The sequence below is a fragment of the Xenia sp. Carnegie-2017 genome, unplaced genomic scaffold (genome assembly GCF_021976095.1).
Source record: "Xenia sp. Carnegie-2017 unplaced genomic scaffold, XeniaSp_v1 HiC_scaffold_22, whole genome shotgun sequence".
Taxonomy (NCBI): Eukaryota; Metazoa; Cnidaria; class Anthozoa; order Malacalcyonacea; family Xeniidae; genus Xenia; species Xenia sp. Carnegie-2017.
Window position 1 is genome coordinate 7,750,643 of NW_025813485.1, and position 17,925 is coordinate 7,768,567.

Here is a 17,925-nt window from a genome sequence, read left to right on the forward strand (position 1 = left end):
TAGAACATGAATAAATATACATTCTTTTCCAACTATGTACAGGAACTTCCTTATATTTACATAACATACAAGTATCTTATATTGTACCAACGTGACAGAAAGGTTTAGAATTTACCAACGTGAGAAAAATCGAAAAAGTAAGGAAGACGAAGGGAAAATGCAACTGCATCCCTAGTCAGCACTAAGCTGTCCATGCATTGTCGTTTATCATTTAAAATTTTGTTGTTGTTTTTTTGCAAAAGTCGCAGATAAACGAGATGATGAAGAATGACTTTACTACTATTTCTTTTTATGTAAGGTTAGGATGAGCAGTCAACATCAAACGAGCTGATTGGCGTGCGTTGCAAGACATACTGTCCATTTCAATTGTTTAGAACTCGATCTCCTATACGTCTAACTACTGTGTCAAGGTGAGGCAAGAAAGCCATCTTAAAGGTGGCAAAAATTAAAACCCTTAATCAAAAATAAGTTGAAAGAAAGTTAAAAACGAATCCTATGTCAAACATTTTAAAATACCAAACCTATACTATCAACTCTGCAATTATATATCAACGCATACAAAGAAGATTTTAGACGACAATATTTTAAATTTTGCCACTTATTAAGTTGGCGGCTTGCCTCATTTGTAACTAAATAAGTTTGGCGGAGTCATTTATCTATGGTAGTATGGCTTCCAGGTCATCGGTCCAAACGGAGTACGCTATGCATTCTTTTGCAAATTCAACATGGCGTAGGTATGATCTAAAAGAATGTCGCTGTTACATAGCAAAACACCAAATCTTGAATCAGAGTTTAAAGTTACTTCCATGATTGTCAGTAGTCGCACTCATACGGGAAACAAAATGTCTGCTGTGGAAATATGCCAACAACGAATTGCGTTGATTTAGGCAATCCGTTGCGTCTGTGAGGGAGGTTGGGAAAGGGGCAGGACAACAAAGATTGGACGGTCTTTGAACTGACGAATTAATAGAAGGAAATATTGCTTGTGGGTTGTTTTCATCAAACAAGAATCCGCAACTGCGTTTCATTGCAGACGAGAGATATGGCGATTGCCCTGTTGACAAGAGGAAAAAAGTTCTCTGTTAATCATCAAAAATATTTTTTAAGGGATGACAGAAGTGGTAAAAAATGATTTTCTTTTGTGCTGTGAGATAATTGTTATATCATTTTCTGAAGTCTATAAAGTAGTGCTTCGATGACTTCTGTTGCTTCATTGCTCAATGATTAATGGTTCGTTTTACATATTTCATCGACAAAAAACTGTCCTAAAACAAAAAGATTTACTTCTTCGACAACATTCAAACTGACTGTCTCCATGCATCAAAATGTTCATAAACTCGTTTCAGGGACAGCAGAAGCCATTTCAAGAACGTCATGAGAAAAATGTAACTCGAGAGCATTACCACTTATATCGAACATTCCGCTTACAAATACAAGAGTCAAGCTTTGACGAAAACGAGGAAATGGTTTCTTTAAGGCCGTAACGTCACACAGTTTTTCTACTTTGGCCGACAAAAAGATATGTTAGGTGCAAACTTTGAACTTATAGCTAGTACAATATCTCACCTGGATCACTGGGAAAGCGAAAATGAGGATCCATTCGCCAGGGCGTTGGAGCATGTAGCACCGGTGATAAAGGTTGATCGTGGTAAGAAAAGATACGAGTAACTTGATCACAAAAGTCTTTGTTCCTATGAAAAAATACTTTCAAAATGAAGTTGTGAAAATTCAATTGAGATTTTAATGAATGTTGGGCAAATGAATATGCTGCCAATTTGTGCAGGTCATTTTGATATGTTTGTTTCGGTAAAACTTACAACACAGATAAAAAAAGCCCATGCATTAAAACAACGCCGATCCATATCCTTAATATTAAACGTATGTGATAGATTGACGTCATATTTTCATTTTTATGTGCATTGTTCATCAGTTATGAGCTTTAGCAGTGCACAAGCAGTGGAGTAGCAAACACAATAATTGGGGAGGAGGCACATATTCGTATGTGCATTTTCTGACGTATTAAGCTCCTTTGCAATCTGTTGTTTTCAACAGTTTATAACATGCATATATGAATATGCATCCCTCCTATTTTTTAGGGGCGGACTGATCTGCCGCACTGACAAGAAGGCTCAGGTCAGCATGTTTTAGAATGTTATTATTATGTATTCATAATGGGGCTCGCTAAACTTCTGCACATCAACCATTGCCAAAATTGTACATTTTTCAATAGTTTATCAAACCAATAAAACAGCAACACGATTTCAACAAATTATCCCAGTTAATAAAATGTTGCATGTGACTTATTTCAAAATCAATAATCGCGCCAAAATATGTCAGTTTTCAAAAACGCAGTTATGTGCTGCAACCAGAACCGTCCCTAGAAAGTTATTTGGAAAGGGAAGAGGTGGTGCATATTCATTTATAAAATTGCACCCAAACTGAATTTGCTTTCGAAAGAAATCATTTACGCATAACTGAATACATAAAGAAAAAACCCCAGCCCAGTGAATGACCTGGGGAAGGCTATGGTCTACCATCTTTTAGTTTACAAAGCAAAAAGAAAATGCGAAATGAATTCAAATCAAATCGATTCTTGCCTTTCAAGATAAAATACGTCTACGTTATATAATGTTACCTTTCTCTCCATTCCGGATTTAATAAGCGCGATGAGTCACGAAATCCTTTCGCAAATGGGTTGCTGTTGATCTTTAGTCGGGTAATCTATGAAATTATTTAGACGGCAAATAAATTTTTTTGTTTAGCTAAATCGTTAAAAAAGTGGCGTGGTCGTTGCGCAATGCCCTTTAAGCACAATTTTCAAATACAAACACAGCTTCATTTACGTAAAACTATATTTACAACCCAACAAAGACAATTACTTTTACAAACATACCCCAAAAGCAGTTGCATATTTTTGAGAGAATGCTTGAATAACTCCAATGAAAAATCAATGCTATTTCAGATTTGGGCAGTAAGCAAGTGGCATAGTGAGCCCATAAATTTGGTCGTGCTGTCAGTGGCATTAAAAACTTGTCATTTGGGAAAGGGGTGGGGCATACACTTTAATATGCATGTTGTACTCTGTAGAAAACAGCGGATTTCAAAGAAACCTAGAACCTCCAAACAAGAATATGTGAATATGTACCCCCCCTCTTAAATTGACAAGTTTACTACGCCACTGCATGTGATAGTAAATATCACCGTGTTCACCATTGAACTAAAATACATGCATAGAACGCTATCTGAAGAAAATAAATGAAGCCAAATCTTATACCCAGACATGCGAGATAACAACCAGACACGCGTGTTTAATGTTTCGAGATTCTCTCGCGGAGTGAAAATTGATTGAACTACACACGCGTGTCTGGGTGTAATATCGCGTGTCTGGCTGTAAAATTTGGCTTCAAAAAATTATTAGGCTTGTCTATTGCAGGTAGCGTTCCATGTATTTAGTTCAATGGTGTCGACTGACTGTAAAAACAACAGAGTTTTTATAAAATAATTATGTATACAAACGATCTAAAACTCACAGAGTCAAACAAAACGTGCACGGTAGAAACAACACTGCAGAAATATTTAGCCTGCGCCCGAGAAACAATCAAACCACAATAATTCCTTGAATGGCACATCGAAATTATAGGTAAATAGCACAAACAAATATAATCGGCTTTCTAAGTCAACATGCTCTTTCGTCCACAGCCTAAATACTAACCAATTGATTTTGGTAAGCAGTAACTGCAATGAACTGTGTTTCATCAAAGGCAAACGTTCTTGTTTTCTCTGATTTCAGGTTTATCACTGATGCAATGTGCTCTCTTTTCCGAACAATGTGAATTCTTGGCTGATATTTATGCATAGAGTTCAACATGATCTGCAAGGTGACAACACAAAATTTTGAAACACACAAAGATTTATACGTCAATTTTCCAAAAAGTGAACTTATCAGCAAAAGCTCTGGTTGCCTTAAAATTTTCAATGTATGCATGAGCAAAGTTTACTAAAGTTTAAAAGATCGGGAGAAATTTTAAAAAAAATGTGACCGAACGGTCCTATCCTTTATTATAACTCTAGTGTACAATTTTCTCTTAATAATTAACTGGAAACAATTATATCTCTTATCTGTAAGGATGAGTAGGAGATCGACAGTTATAGGCAAAATAAATTAGAACCGCTAAATAGATTTTTAAAAGTTAATTTTTTTACATAAAATCCCCAAACTACACTGGCGGTTGAAAAGATCTGATATTTCTTATGTTGGTGAAAGTTTTCTTGCTTGTTATAAAATTTTTGTTTCTGTTTCCTTACAAGTAACTGTGTTTAACTATGTTGAAATATTGTGTAATCGTTATGATGGACATTTGACGTCATACTATCGTCATATGAACAGTTGGATTTCATTCCAATACTACTTTGTGAGCAGAGTTATTCAATGGATCAGAAGAATCTGGACAAGTTACGGAATTATTGAATCAAAGCCAAGAATTAATGTCGAATGTCCTGGAATGGTATGGGTGTTGTCAAAAAAGCTACTAACGAAGCAAAATTGTCATTGAAGTGGGCTGGAGAGAAGAAAGTGTCAGTGACATGTTAAGACTATGCTTCATGACAAAAATGCCAAGAATGAACTGTGGGACAGTGTCGCCCATTCTGCTTGGTGAAAATTCTGAACTGATAAACTAAAAATTTTGATAGATAGCACGGCTGGCGTAAGGCCTACCGAATTCTAAATCTGTGGCTAAACATTGTAAAAGTTGTACAATATTTCATTTCATCGATTGTTTCCAAAGATTGACATTACGCTCTACCGTAATTCTCCATAGTGATAATTGTTGATCAGTCCATTATCACTGACAGTTTACATTATGTTTTAACAATTGCAGAACATATTTTTTGAAAGGAAACTGAAAATTTTACAGTAATTTTGTGTCCAAAGTTTGATTAATAGTTTTTATTCACTTCGATAAAATCTTCAAAAATGATCGAACTCAATATTTTATGTGATATCGAGTTAAATCATGCCATCATGGAATAAATATTTTATTCAATATTTACTCCAAACCCAAAGTCAGTTTTCAGAAAAATTGCAAGTCGACTTCAACACATTTGAATAACTAATTTCAATTCCTAATAGAAATGGCAATCGCTCTAATGAAAAATCAATGGAAATTTCCAAAGTCCATTTCTGTACGTCAGCACAATACTTGTTTAAACTTTAAAATTTACGTGATTTCAATCACATGCTGAAATTGATTACTTTCCTATGAATTCGTTGTTGTTAAAGGTCACTGTCGTGTTGTGGAGTGTCGTGAACGAAATATTAATGTTCAAACATTTAATAAGAGGCCGTCAAATAACCCCTCGTGCTGGCAACTCCTTCACAGTGTACGTTTACATGAAGTACTTACATGTCCTTGTTCATCCATTTCGTTGTTTGTAAGTTTGACTTTCTCGAATGAAAGCGGTTGCTTCATCAGTTGCTCGCCGGTGAAAGGTGCGTCTGGATGCATACACAGTCTGGTTGGAGCTGGTGGGTCCGCCTTTCCAGACACCAGCCAAGTAGAACGATGATACGCGTAACGGTAGCGTTTGTCATCCACAGGAATGATATCCATGAGAACGAGATAGCTTGCTTTTGGATCTGCCCCAATGACAGAAAATCGTAAAGTTGGAAACATCCGCCTGTGTAAAAACAGATTGAGGAATTAATGAGCGAATATAACATAAACAAACAATAAAAACTTTATTCAATTGTTAGCTACTGTCCGCAAATGATCAATTTTGTTACTTGAAAGTCATAGAAGTATCTTTAACTTTGCATTTTATAGATGCATCATTCGCTAACCAATTGATAATTGTTAACACTGCCACTGCCTGTATATCACAGTTTTTTGTTCTTAGATTCATTATCAGTCTTCTGTTCATAGCTGCAATAAAATGCAACATGACCTTGCTGCTGAAAGTGAGGAAGACAAATGTTATGCTATTGCTGGACGCTGACCGTTGACGTTGCACATACCAAAAAAGATATTTCAATGTGAAAAAAAAGTGAAAGATGATTTTCTTATAATTTTTACTATTTATTGTGCTATGTGGTTGTTGAGTAACCAGTCCCAATGAAATGACTGTTGTCAGTCAACACTGTCCATCATATTTCCATAAAAGGACTGCGGGTTCTACCACAGATAAAGACAGCGGCTAACGAATCTTGCCAAGTCTGGTGTTCATCATCGAATTTGAGTTTTAGGAGCCGAGAGAAGGCAAAGTATGTGTAACACAGTTCCATATAACATAATTTACACCGCCAATCCATCTGCAGTGCTCTTCTATGAAGTGAAGGATTTTTATCTTGTGCTGAATGTATCGATAAATACATTCAATACTTTATTGGCATTTAGCAATTCATTCGAGCCAATTCTTTACAAAAATTAAGGCACTTTCTTTTAGCCGCAAGTGCAAAGTGTCCTGCATGTAGGCATTCATGAATATGAAACGAAAAACGGGCTGCATTGCTTTCGTATAGATTTCAATTTCTTCAGCACATTCTCAAAATCATTTGATATAACTCTCAATTTCACTTCTAAGCCTCTAAAAATTCATACATAATTTTCCGTTGAAATACGGTCCTAAGTCCTATCTTTATTACCAAAACATATAGCAGTATAGAGCGCTACTTTGTTTCATTGAGCTGTATTATATGAATAACAGAAATATCTTCAATTTCAGATTCAAAGTTGGTGGCGAAACCTCCATTTTAAATCAATATGACAAATCATTGCAGGAAATAATTTACTGGGAGTCTGGAATCCATTTTGTTATGGAATGGTGTTAAGCGTCATTTTCCGTTGCTGGGAGGTGTATAATTAACTGTATCAAATGTAATCAGGATGCAATAATGTTCCTATTCTATACTACTTTATCAATTTTTGCACCAACAAATCTACTTAAACACTTTTGAGTGTGGCTTATTCAGGCGATGACCAAAGAAAATAAGAGCAGTATACTTTGTATATTGTCTTCCTCGTGTAGCTAATGCCAACAAAATCCTATTGTAACATGACATTTAGCGCTTTTGTATCGTCATAATAATATATGTTTATATTCTGCATTTAGACACACTTTACTGTCGCTTACTTAGGAATAGTAAAGTGATTAGCAGTTTCATTTGATGGTAAATATTTCTATATAAATACAATCAGATGTTACAATTGCACTGGATTTATTCGTTTTTCTTAATATGCGTGTATTTGACAATAGCTAATCACCTGAAATTATCGATTCGCGTTTATTTGATGTATTTTCGAGGAGAACGCTTGTTTAGAAACAACAAAATATGCGTATTTAGGTGGTCGCAGAATCTGGTATCATTGGTACTTGAAAAAATCTATAAACGATGAATCAAATTGCATATTTTCACTGTCAGCCTTCGACATGACAGTTTAAGTGACTCGGTTTATGGTGGTAGTCGGGATTAAGATGACAATGGATAAAGTTCTCGAACGGCGTTACGCGTTAGCAGCCATTACAGATGAATGTTCAACTACTTAGTTATAGACTAAGATTACACATAATTGACGCAACATATGCCGATTATATTGTCCAGAAATTGTCTCACTTCGCACAAATTGTCTATTTCTTCTCCCAGTACTTTCCATTGTAAAAATGGCAAAATGTAAAAATCATTAAGGTTAATGCAGTGCCAACTATTCACGAAAAGGCATCTCAGATGTATAGATACTATGGATTTTTGACTTGAGATTAAGAAATCCTTTACATTCTTTATGTTAAGCCTATAGACATATTGGATGACAGCGCCAATGAACTTTAAAATGTCAATTTCTTTCGGCAAACATCGACCTCTTGAAATCACGCTGGTATGTGGGAAATCTTTAAAAGTTTCAAGCAAACCGCACGATAGCGTGACTATCGCGCGTTTCTAAGTGTCAATTTTGCTCACCGCACGCCTCTATATTTACGAACTCTTTTATACAAGTGTTATTGCGGCGGCTTTTTGAGCTGCGATTTTATCACTGTCGGTTTCCGACCATTATAAGTCTAGCTATCATCGCCTAAGTATAATGTTAGCTCTCGCGCAAATCCTATCCTCTGAGACACGACAACACTTGGATGATTCAAACAGGTTTATCTCAGTCACTACAGGCTTTCAACTTTCACTTCCTCACTTTGTTGCCTGTAAACCTGCACGCATGGCAGAAATACGTTATCGGTCGCACGCGTGCTGGCTTTGTGAATGCGTTTCTATTCTTGGGCAATGTGTGTCACCAAATGCGGAAAGAAATTCTGGATTTCTGGATTAAACAGCTTACGTTTTGTACTTGAGTCGGTATTTTACCAACGAAGGTTTGCACTAGTGAAACCTTTTAAAGGCAATAAAGTTTTTGTAGTCTGAAAGGTCGAATGCTATTTGGATATCTTTATTAACTCTCTTAAGACTGCACCTTTTTTTTCAAATAGCGTGCGGCAAGATAATATTTCGATTAAATGTTAAAAGTCAAAAGGCATATCGATACCATGTCGTTGTTTAAGATTTATTGATACTTATTTGAAGTAACACTAAAGCTAAAATGCTTTCTAATGAATTAAATTGAAAGAGCCACTGACCGCCATATTGTTTACAAGAAATGGCAAATTTATAAAAAAAATGTTTTCACTACAGAAGTGGTTTAGATTTTTCCTTCATTGGAGTACACTTTCCCCATAATGTTTTCAAAGCTAGTTACAGATAAATGCTCTATACAGCCACATGTTATGTATAGAATTCATTTTATGTATATGGATAAACACAAAATGCAAACACAAGATGCAAACACAAAAAGCACAACCGTTCATCATGCACTGCACATAAATATCGAACAATTCACAGTTCGAACAACTCAAGTTATACATTACTCATTATTAGCTATACAATAGAAGAACATACACATCAAAAAAGTCATTTTCAGTGTTCATTATTTTACATCGCTGAATATTTAATCAAACGAAATGCTGCTTTTCCCTAATATCTTCTCATACTTTTTCGAACTTATGCGCACATTGCACGTTCTCATGAATTTAAGATTGTGTATTTTGCTGCCAGCTTTGCATAAAATACGTGAAACGCTTGCTCTAATGACCGTGTGACACGTAACTGTCGTGTGATGCGAACACACATGAAAACATGCAAATACAAGTCACGGTGGAAATACAATTTGCTATATATAGCTATATATATATACATACTGACAAATAAATTTCTGGGGCAATTGTTACCTGAAGATAAAAACCGACACAAAATCTTTCTTCGACTAACATTTCAAATAAATAGAAAACAAGACTCCAAGACTAAACGAACAAAACTTTCATCTCGTAAAGGCTACGAACTATATGTACTTGTTAGTAGGCATGTCAGAAACGCAAATACACAGACAAGTTTTACTGGTCAAAGTCATCTGAGATCTCTTGATAACGTGTTTTTTCATGAACAAGCATGTCTGTAATCTTCAATATATCATCAGGATTTTAGTGTTTTCAATACATGTTAATTTCACTATAATACAACCAAAAATATCCCAATGGACCTGACGGATACAACCTTATAACACTTGACTATGTAGCTGCAATTCGCTTAATGTTGTCGCCGTAATCCAAATCAGTCGACTTGAAGAACAAGACCCACTCCATAGTCTATAAATTTTGTATTTTATCGATACTTTATACATTTGAATTGAATCTACAATCTTGTTGGAAATAAATGGAATCGTTACAACGACATTGTATTGCATTCTATGCTAATAGTGCTTATTAAATTAGTTTTATTATCGCTCATGACTATGGGAGTTCTTTCCTAATTTTTTCGCATGCATTGCAATAAATAATTGAACAAGAGGATCGTGCTGTGAAAATGGTTTGTTCATGTAAAGTGATAACCAACCATTGCAATTTGGACGTACGTCTTGACTTCTATGACAATAACGACCGTAATTAAGTGTACGTAGGGTGAATGCTCGACAATACTATCAAAATTAAAAATACTTTCAATGAAAAACTCATAGCTGATCAGAACGTAATCTTGGCTCTTGATCATCCAGAACTTCTCGCTACTTGCTATAATCTACAATTGTTTGAGTTTTCCTTTGATATGAAGATCCAAAGAAACGTTTCGTTGCATGTTTTTTTTTTGTTATTGTTTGAAGTATCTAGAAAGCCAATGGCATGTGGCTTAACGGCAAGTCTGGTTGTGCTATGTGAATTTCAGATCATCAATTCATATATTTTGAGATCCACAGTTTTTACAGCAAGTAAGCACTGGATTATTTACACAGCACTACTAAACTTATGGCTTGGCTACGCCTTTTGTACAAATGCATCGGATACATGTTTTTATCTTGAGTTCATTATTTGAGTGCGAGCTTTGAATTTTGTTCTGCAAGTCATACGATATATTATCAGGTCGTTGTCGAAAACCAGACATGCTCGTCTCAGTCAGGATTTAGCCGCTGCATGAACATGTCCAAATGGTCAAATCCCTTTTAAGCAGGGTGTTGCCTGTTGTTAAATCAAAATTCTCTGCGTGGATGCATAGATATTATCAATAAAAGCGCACAGTACAATGAGCAATTTCTTTGTATGATTGGCTTGAATTTAATTTCATTTGATTGAAGGTTTTGGCACGAGGAGATTTAAAACGGCATTCCATAACACGAACACAATGTTTGAAAAATCGAAGCTGGACTCCGACGCTCTCTGTGGTGTTGGAGATCTTCAAAGTGATGAATGTGTAACCAATCAGAAAACTGATATTATCTGTGATTAGCGTTCTTCCATGCATTGTGTTAACAAGCTTCATTCAGGCTGTAATTTATCATATGCTAGTTCACTCGACATGAAAATGGTAAAATGTTGATAGCTACAGCTACGAAAATCTTTTTTAGCAATTATGCCACGTCGCTGCCGATAGTTATAATCATGTAGGCTATTTTTTCGTTTACTTTTTAACAGAGATGTCGAAGAATTGATTATAAGTAGTTGTTGACTCGTGCAGAAAAGCATGTTAGGCACTGGCTTATCGGAACTGTGTCATAAGCTATGTGGTAATATTTCGGTATATTCCCATTAAAGGTTTGGAATAAAAGCTTTATCGAAATGCGCATATAAGCTTTATCAAACTTACATGATTCATTCTACGTTTTTATTCTTTGATGAATGAAAATGCAAGACAATATAAAAGCTAAAAGAAAACATATGCTTGAAAATTGAATGATTTTAGCTCAATCGTCTTTTGCTGTCCGCACATATTGCTTGTATTTTTTTATGACACTGGCATATAGCCACACATGTAGCCGATATGATATGCAGTCAATTATCACCAACCTTCCAGCCTTTGTGATGATCATTTCTGTGCCCAGCTCGTTGAATCGATCCCAAAGCTCCTTTCCTTCCAAGATCACCTCAATGCCATCGATTGCCAAATCTTCGCAACTACCATCATCACTTCTGGATCGCTTTGCGTTGCAGCCCGGCTCATTATCGCACTCTATACTTCGCTTTCTCGGTAAATTGGCTTCTTCTTGAAAATCTTAAAAAGAATCTACTCATTAAAGCAACAAAGAGCACGGACACACAATTCAGATTTGGAATTTACTGAATTCATATTTTTTTCAACTGATATTTTGGATGTGTTAATTTTCAAAGATCCACCGTCATTGCGCAAACATGAAAATGCACATTGTACATATACAAATTCTGATTTATATTTTATTGTCTCGCGCAGTCTCAAAACAAACCTTTTGTTTACTAATTGCGCAAATTGTTTATGATGGGCTTAACCGCGCTTTTGAAAAAGCAAATATCGTTTATGTTTTAATGTGTTATATTGTCATCGATCGACAAACCTTTGTTCTTCTCTTTCTCTACAGAGATCAGTGAGTCGATGGAGAATGCTGTTGCTTTTTCAGAGAGACTGACGGATTCCGCTGTCGTGATGGACTCCATATCTTGTCCTGAGCGCATTCTCGCCTGCGCTCTGCACTCGCAGTTGGACGTTGTGATTTAACAGCGATTCACTTAAATGTGTAAATCATTTACGTGGTAGACAAACAACAAGTGTAATTGGCAATTAATTTGATAATCGCATGTTTGGTACCTGTCACTTGAGACTCTAGTCTGTCAATAGCTTTAGCTATCTGTGAAAAGGGGTTTATTTCTAGTGTGTGCGCTCTTTTACGCATTTCTTATTGTGTCGTTGCTGAGATTGGATAATTCGTGCGCGTTGACGGATCCCATCTTCGCGGATTCCTGCGCCTGACATTCACATTTGTTTAATTTTGTCAGGTGTGAATTTTGCGGATATGTTGTGTGCGCAAAATTGCCTCTAAAATAACCGTGTCTTTTCATACACTTCCATTTGACGATAATTTTTTTCCCAGCACGACGAAATACTTTTGAGGAGAAAAATCCAAGCGCAAACGTGCATGTAAAAAGCAACTTTGCCAAGAAACAACGCCTACATATGCGAAGCATTGTATATTTTTGTCTTCAAATAAATAGCTCATATTACTCACGGAATGAAATCATTAGTAAATCAGCGATACTTGTGAGGTATTTTACGTTAATTAAACGTTCATACCTGGCGTAACTGGGTGGCCGCGTAAATCACAAAACGTCACGAAAACGCAAACATTTTCTCGCGATCCTATGAATGTGATAGCAAGGCGCACTTATAAACATGCATGCAGCGACAGACCGGATCATTTTCTCAAGCTGCAAGAGATTTCGTGATTGTCTAAAAAACGTTCATTAAACGTACGGGGTGGTGCCTTCAAATCAGCATCTCCATGTGTGCTTCTATAGAATACGACTGGGCGTTCAAGTCAATTTTGCTTCATGCAAACAAGAAAATAAGTTCAAGCTGGTTGCCACTTTTTGCCGTATAGCTGTTCATCTGGTTGTGCCAAATACGGTAAATCGCAACTGCATGCCAATTCTAGATTGGTCGGCGTCGTGTCTTATCAGATCGAGCAGTTTTCATCAACGTGTATTAAGCGTTTTGCAGGTGTTTCTTTATGTATCACAGACGACTGTTAATTTGACAGACACAATTATGTTGTGAAAATTAAAAGTCACCAATACATTGATGCAGTTCTTTGTCTCCTTTTCGATACAAATTCAATTTTTTGGGATGGTGTGTCAAACCATCATCAAGATGATTTTACGCTCATCAAGTGCACTTCGTCACATGCTAACAGTCATAGACTTTCAGTTCTTAAAACTTTATATAATTTTGTGCAGTTTGTCTGTATTTGAGTACTACGCCTACGAAACTCGCCTGATCACACTGTACGTGTACTTCCAGCCACCCAACATTTGCAATAGATAAGTACTGTGCTCGTTGGCATATTTAGCGCTTTACAGTTTCAATATTTCCAGATTGTTGTGCTATAGGTTTGCGTGCATGTTTGTTTGTCTTTTTACACATATCAATGGATGTAAACAAAATTAACTGTGACATATGGGCGTTACATGCCTGCAGAAACTAATGAATAGCTGCATGGCCTAACTAATCGGAAAGATAAAGAAGAAGGTGTAAAAAAGCCAAGACTGATTTAGCACGAAAGCGGAAAATTTATTCTATTTACTTTATTGTGATAGCCATCCATTTATTCAATTTTGCTTTGCCGATTTTGGCTGTTCTCTTGCAAAAAAAATAATTTTTTATGGAAATAAAAGATAGGAATGTTTCTAAAATTCTCACAGAAGGAATGAAACAGGGTTTTTATTGATACATTGATTAATACAGCTATTTAGATTTAAGCTGTACTGTAGCTAACAGGCATTGTCGATGTTTTTTCATTATTTGCTGTGACCTAATTGCTTCTTTTTTTTACCCGAGGAATGCTATTGTTTAATTTGTTGACTTTTCGTGTACTTTTTCACATGAAAATAAACTAAACAGAAACTTCTCCTGAGGAATTCTTGCAACATCACACAGAAATGAGACGTTTTTTAACACTTTAGAACTATAAGGCTTTTACTATATTTTATTGCAACATATAGAAACTGAATCTCTTAGATCTAACTCTTTATAAATCATGTGCACCGACAGAAACTCAGTTAGCACTTTGCAGAAAAGAATTATATATGGATTAATTAGCTTTGGAAAGCTCTATCAGAGGAAATCTGATTTCCCACGGCTAAATGCCAAATAAATCTATATATATCTGTACAAAATATGTCTGGTTCCTTTAAAATGCTATCATAGCTGGTTGAAGGAGCGTAGCCAATGGATATTCATGGAATTGTGTCGAATTGTCGCGCATGTGGCTTTTTATCGATATATAGTGTTGATAAAATGATGATGTGATCGGTGTGTTTTGTGTTTGTGTGTCTATTATGATGATAGGTGTTATTCCGTGTATATGACCATCTCCTTCATTTACATCTCCACGATAATTGGTGTAGACAAAAATGTTGGGTTCCCCTGCATTGAAACATATTCCTGTTGACGTATAACCGAGTGAATTACACTTAACAAGTCGTTTCTGCGAGATAGTGATAAGACTAAACGTACGTAAACGCTCTCCAAACGCAACTAAAATGTGCGTTATCTGTGTGAGAAAATTTCGTAGTACATAATACAATGTGCAATCGCACACAAAAAAGGGCTGACAAAGAAGGGAAGCATTTCTGAGCAGATTAGCCCACATGCGTGACCGACGCATTAACGTTTCTAAAGAAAAGTGTCATGACAGTGATGTTATCAAAATTACAAGGTTGAAATTGAAAACATCTTGATGTTAAATATCATGGTCTGTGAAGTCTGATTCAAAATCAAAATGAAGAGGGAAACAATACATGATGAGAGCACACAAAGTGGTATGTTCGTGCACATGCGCAGTCACGCCAACTGATCTCGTCCGTTGCACTTAATTTCGCCATATAGCCAATGACATGAATTTCAACGGTCAAAATTTCTATAGTAAAAGAAAATTAGGGTATATATAAAGACAAAAGACAAGCAGTAATCAATATTTGTTTTAAGCACTCCTTATGCTCCACAGTTCTTTATGCTTCTCGAGGTGGGTGGAAGCAAAGTACAATTGCGGGCTAAAGTTCGTATATTTGACTAAGTTTTAATTGGTTCGGAAAAAAATAGGATATGATGAAATTTTCCAACTTAAGGGGAGTGGAGTACTCTCCTGTCTGCCGTATGAATTGTGCTTAGCGACCATCTTTGTGGCGATATGATGCGATTGGAGTGGAATGTTGTTCGATTTTTTGCATTCAAGTGCTTTAATCTTGGTGTTCTTTAGAAACTATAATTAGTAAACAAAACTAGCTTTGAGAATGAGGATGTTACAAAGTACCACTAATTTCCTGATATACACATTACACATGTCATAGCATGAATTCATCATCTAAAGAATGTAAAGTTAGTTGACCGATATTGCTTCAAGCTTCGTCGAGGCAAAACTTGAAAGAACTCTACAACGATAGCGAAGTAAATTGAAGTAAGTGCTTGGTGGGGAAAGAAAAGGTTTGGAAGAATGTTGCGCAAAACATGGCGCAAAATAGATTGAAGAGTTATGACTCCCGTGTCAACATTCCTATGTTGACTGTCAAAGTCATAATCGCCTTGTGTACATGGTTGAAACCTTTTGAAGTTTGTGCTTTATATGAAAAGGCTTCACAGCAAAGTTACATTTCTTCATTTGCCACGTTCCCAAAAGAAAAGCCACCAACGTACTCAAGAACATTGCGTGACTGCTGGTGTGAAAGTGTCAACGAGTTTGTTTGTTATTTAGACGATGTTGCGATAAGCATCAAGTGTTAAAAGATGAGTCATATATGGCCTGTTTCCTTTTTCACCAGTTAAATTCAGATGATAAGTAATAAATACCGTTTTCGCGATTTCATTTTTCAAATGTTTGTTCCGATACTTTTGACATGGTGGACATCAGAAAGAGAAAGAAAGAGAAATATGTGCGTAAACTCATGGGGAATGTTGTTAATCCAACGTTTACTGTTCAAACTTCCGAATGCATGTTTCAAGTGCTTGTATAAATATTATATATTCAAGCCTTTTAGCCACTGCAAGTTTGGCTTCGTATTCCTTAAGTAAATCGCAAACTGGGATGGGATGAAAATTTCATCTTCCATTTCGAACTTCACCGAATTCAATTCGGAACATCTTGAATGGATTTAGTACTATTGCATTGTTCTTTCCTTATAAACGGCTAATTTATGTTTTCAGGACGATTTTGAAGATATTACTGCCAGGCTTTGCTGGACATTTAGATTGAAAAATCCTAACCGCATGCATATGCGACATATCGAGGATAATTACTCATCATAGTGCCCGATAAGTTCGGTATTTTTACCATAACGAGAATATTAATCCATAATCTCTTATTTCATTTACATATTATACACGTTCATGTACATTCTGCAACAAAAAAATGACACTCGACATGTTTTTTGATGATGAAATATGTAAGACCTCGTATGAATATTTTTTTAAGTGTTGTACATTTATGTTTATCAACATTGTCGGTAAAACCTACTAGGTAAGTTGATCATGAAACTCATAATGATAAATTCATCGCTGATTGGGGCAATTAACAAAGATTATATTCTCCGGAAATTCACAGCAGACAAAATTCATTGTTATATTTATAAAGGCATTTTATTCAACATTGAGCGGTATAAAACACCACAACTACTCCATAAAACTACTTCGTATTTGTTCACCCAAGATGTGTGGCGCATAGATGTAATTTGAGGTCGAGCAATTATTCCAATCAATCAGTGAGAAAGTCGGTTAATCTAAGAATGACCAAAGATACCATTTATGCGTGTAACGATGAGTTATGAAACAATGCAAATGAAAAACTGACGAAATTAGAATAGTCTTCGTCATTGACACCTATAGTCTACTTTGTGAAAGAGAGGGCACCATGTTTTTTCAGAGGAAATAGCAGCACAGTGTTTTCAATTGGGCTTTTGTTCACAAGTTCAGGTTTCAATTCTTCCCTCCGAATACTGCAAAATTGCAATTAGAACGCGATTGGTTACAATTCTGTGCCCCATTAATGCACGCAAATTGCGTTATAAATCGCATTTTAACCCTAGCCTTAAACATAATTCGACCGTTCGTCTGGTTGAGAAATCAAACTCTAATTCAATTCCCATTTGCATGGTAATAGGTTGCAGAATGTATACAGAGAGTCATAAATGGTATTCCAACTGTGCTATTCACAAGTCTTCCCCAAAGAAGTAGACTAACCATGTTGGGGGACTAAAGTATACTGCTGCAAAAATTTGCGTCATATGTAAACGGCGTGCGCTATGTGAGCATTGATCATGTATTATACGTTAATTTCAATTTAAAGATAGCTAATTATAGCCTGTTGCGCTAACAACATTAAGAGCGTACGGTGTAATATTGAATTGTTTTAAGTTTTCAACAAGCCTTTGATATTTCATATTCTCACTTCTCAGTAATTATAATGTAATCTATGTACTTATGGTTTTAATAAATCATACCTGTATTCACCCAGTATGATGCTTAAAGAACATTCCGTCCACCATCATTAGAGCTTCGTTGCTTGCTCATCATTTTAAGTTAAAAAGTTTTAAATATTAATTTGAAGTGGACGATTTTCCCACTGTTCAAAGATCATTTGCATTTTCTAGTGGCTACTTTTTTCGGTTACTTAAGTGGAATATTTACGAGAATATGAGAAAGGGTGTTGACGAAACAATGATAATTCAGTGCTTAGCCACAATCAAATAAGTATAAATACAATTCAATGAAGCTATACAAACGGCAAAATATTCAAAATTACCAAGCATATAAATATTGAAATCGAGGGCCTCAGCATACGATTCAACAAAACTTGACTATTTAGTCTAAATGACTATCTTTGATGA

General features: G+C 35.8%; 1 protein-coding gene across 2 annotated transcripts; it reads right to left on the reverse strand.

The window, feature by feature from the left end:
- LOC124446803 (T-box transcription factor TBX20-like) lies at positions 1-12,471 on the reverse strand. Of its 2 annotated transcripts, XM_046997680.1 has the most exons (8): positions 12,140-12,471; positions 11,889-12,059; positions 11,368-11,572; positions 5,406-5,679; positions 3,713-3,871; positions 2,636-2,721; positions 1,567-1,691; positions 1-1,054 (listed from the first exon to the last, which is right to left on the reverse strand). In XM_046997680.1, exons 2-8 carry the CDS (start codon positions 12,004-12,006, stop codon positions 786-788), a joined length of 1,236 nt encoding a protein of 411 aa, XP_046853636.1. In that variant the 5' UTR covers positions 12,007-12,059; positions 12,140-12,471; the 3' UTR covers positions 1-785. The 2 variants fall into 2 exon arrangements, with proteins under 2 accessions (XP_046853636.1, XP_046853638.1); XM_046997682.1 differs by lacking the exon at positions 1-1,054 and adding an exon at positions 1,063-1,265 and having other exon boundaries at positions 11,889-12,470.
- Between the last annotated feature and the right edge of the window lie 5,454 nt (positions 12,472-17,925).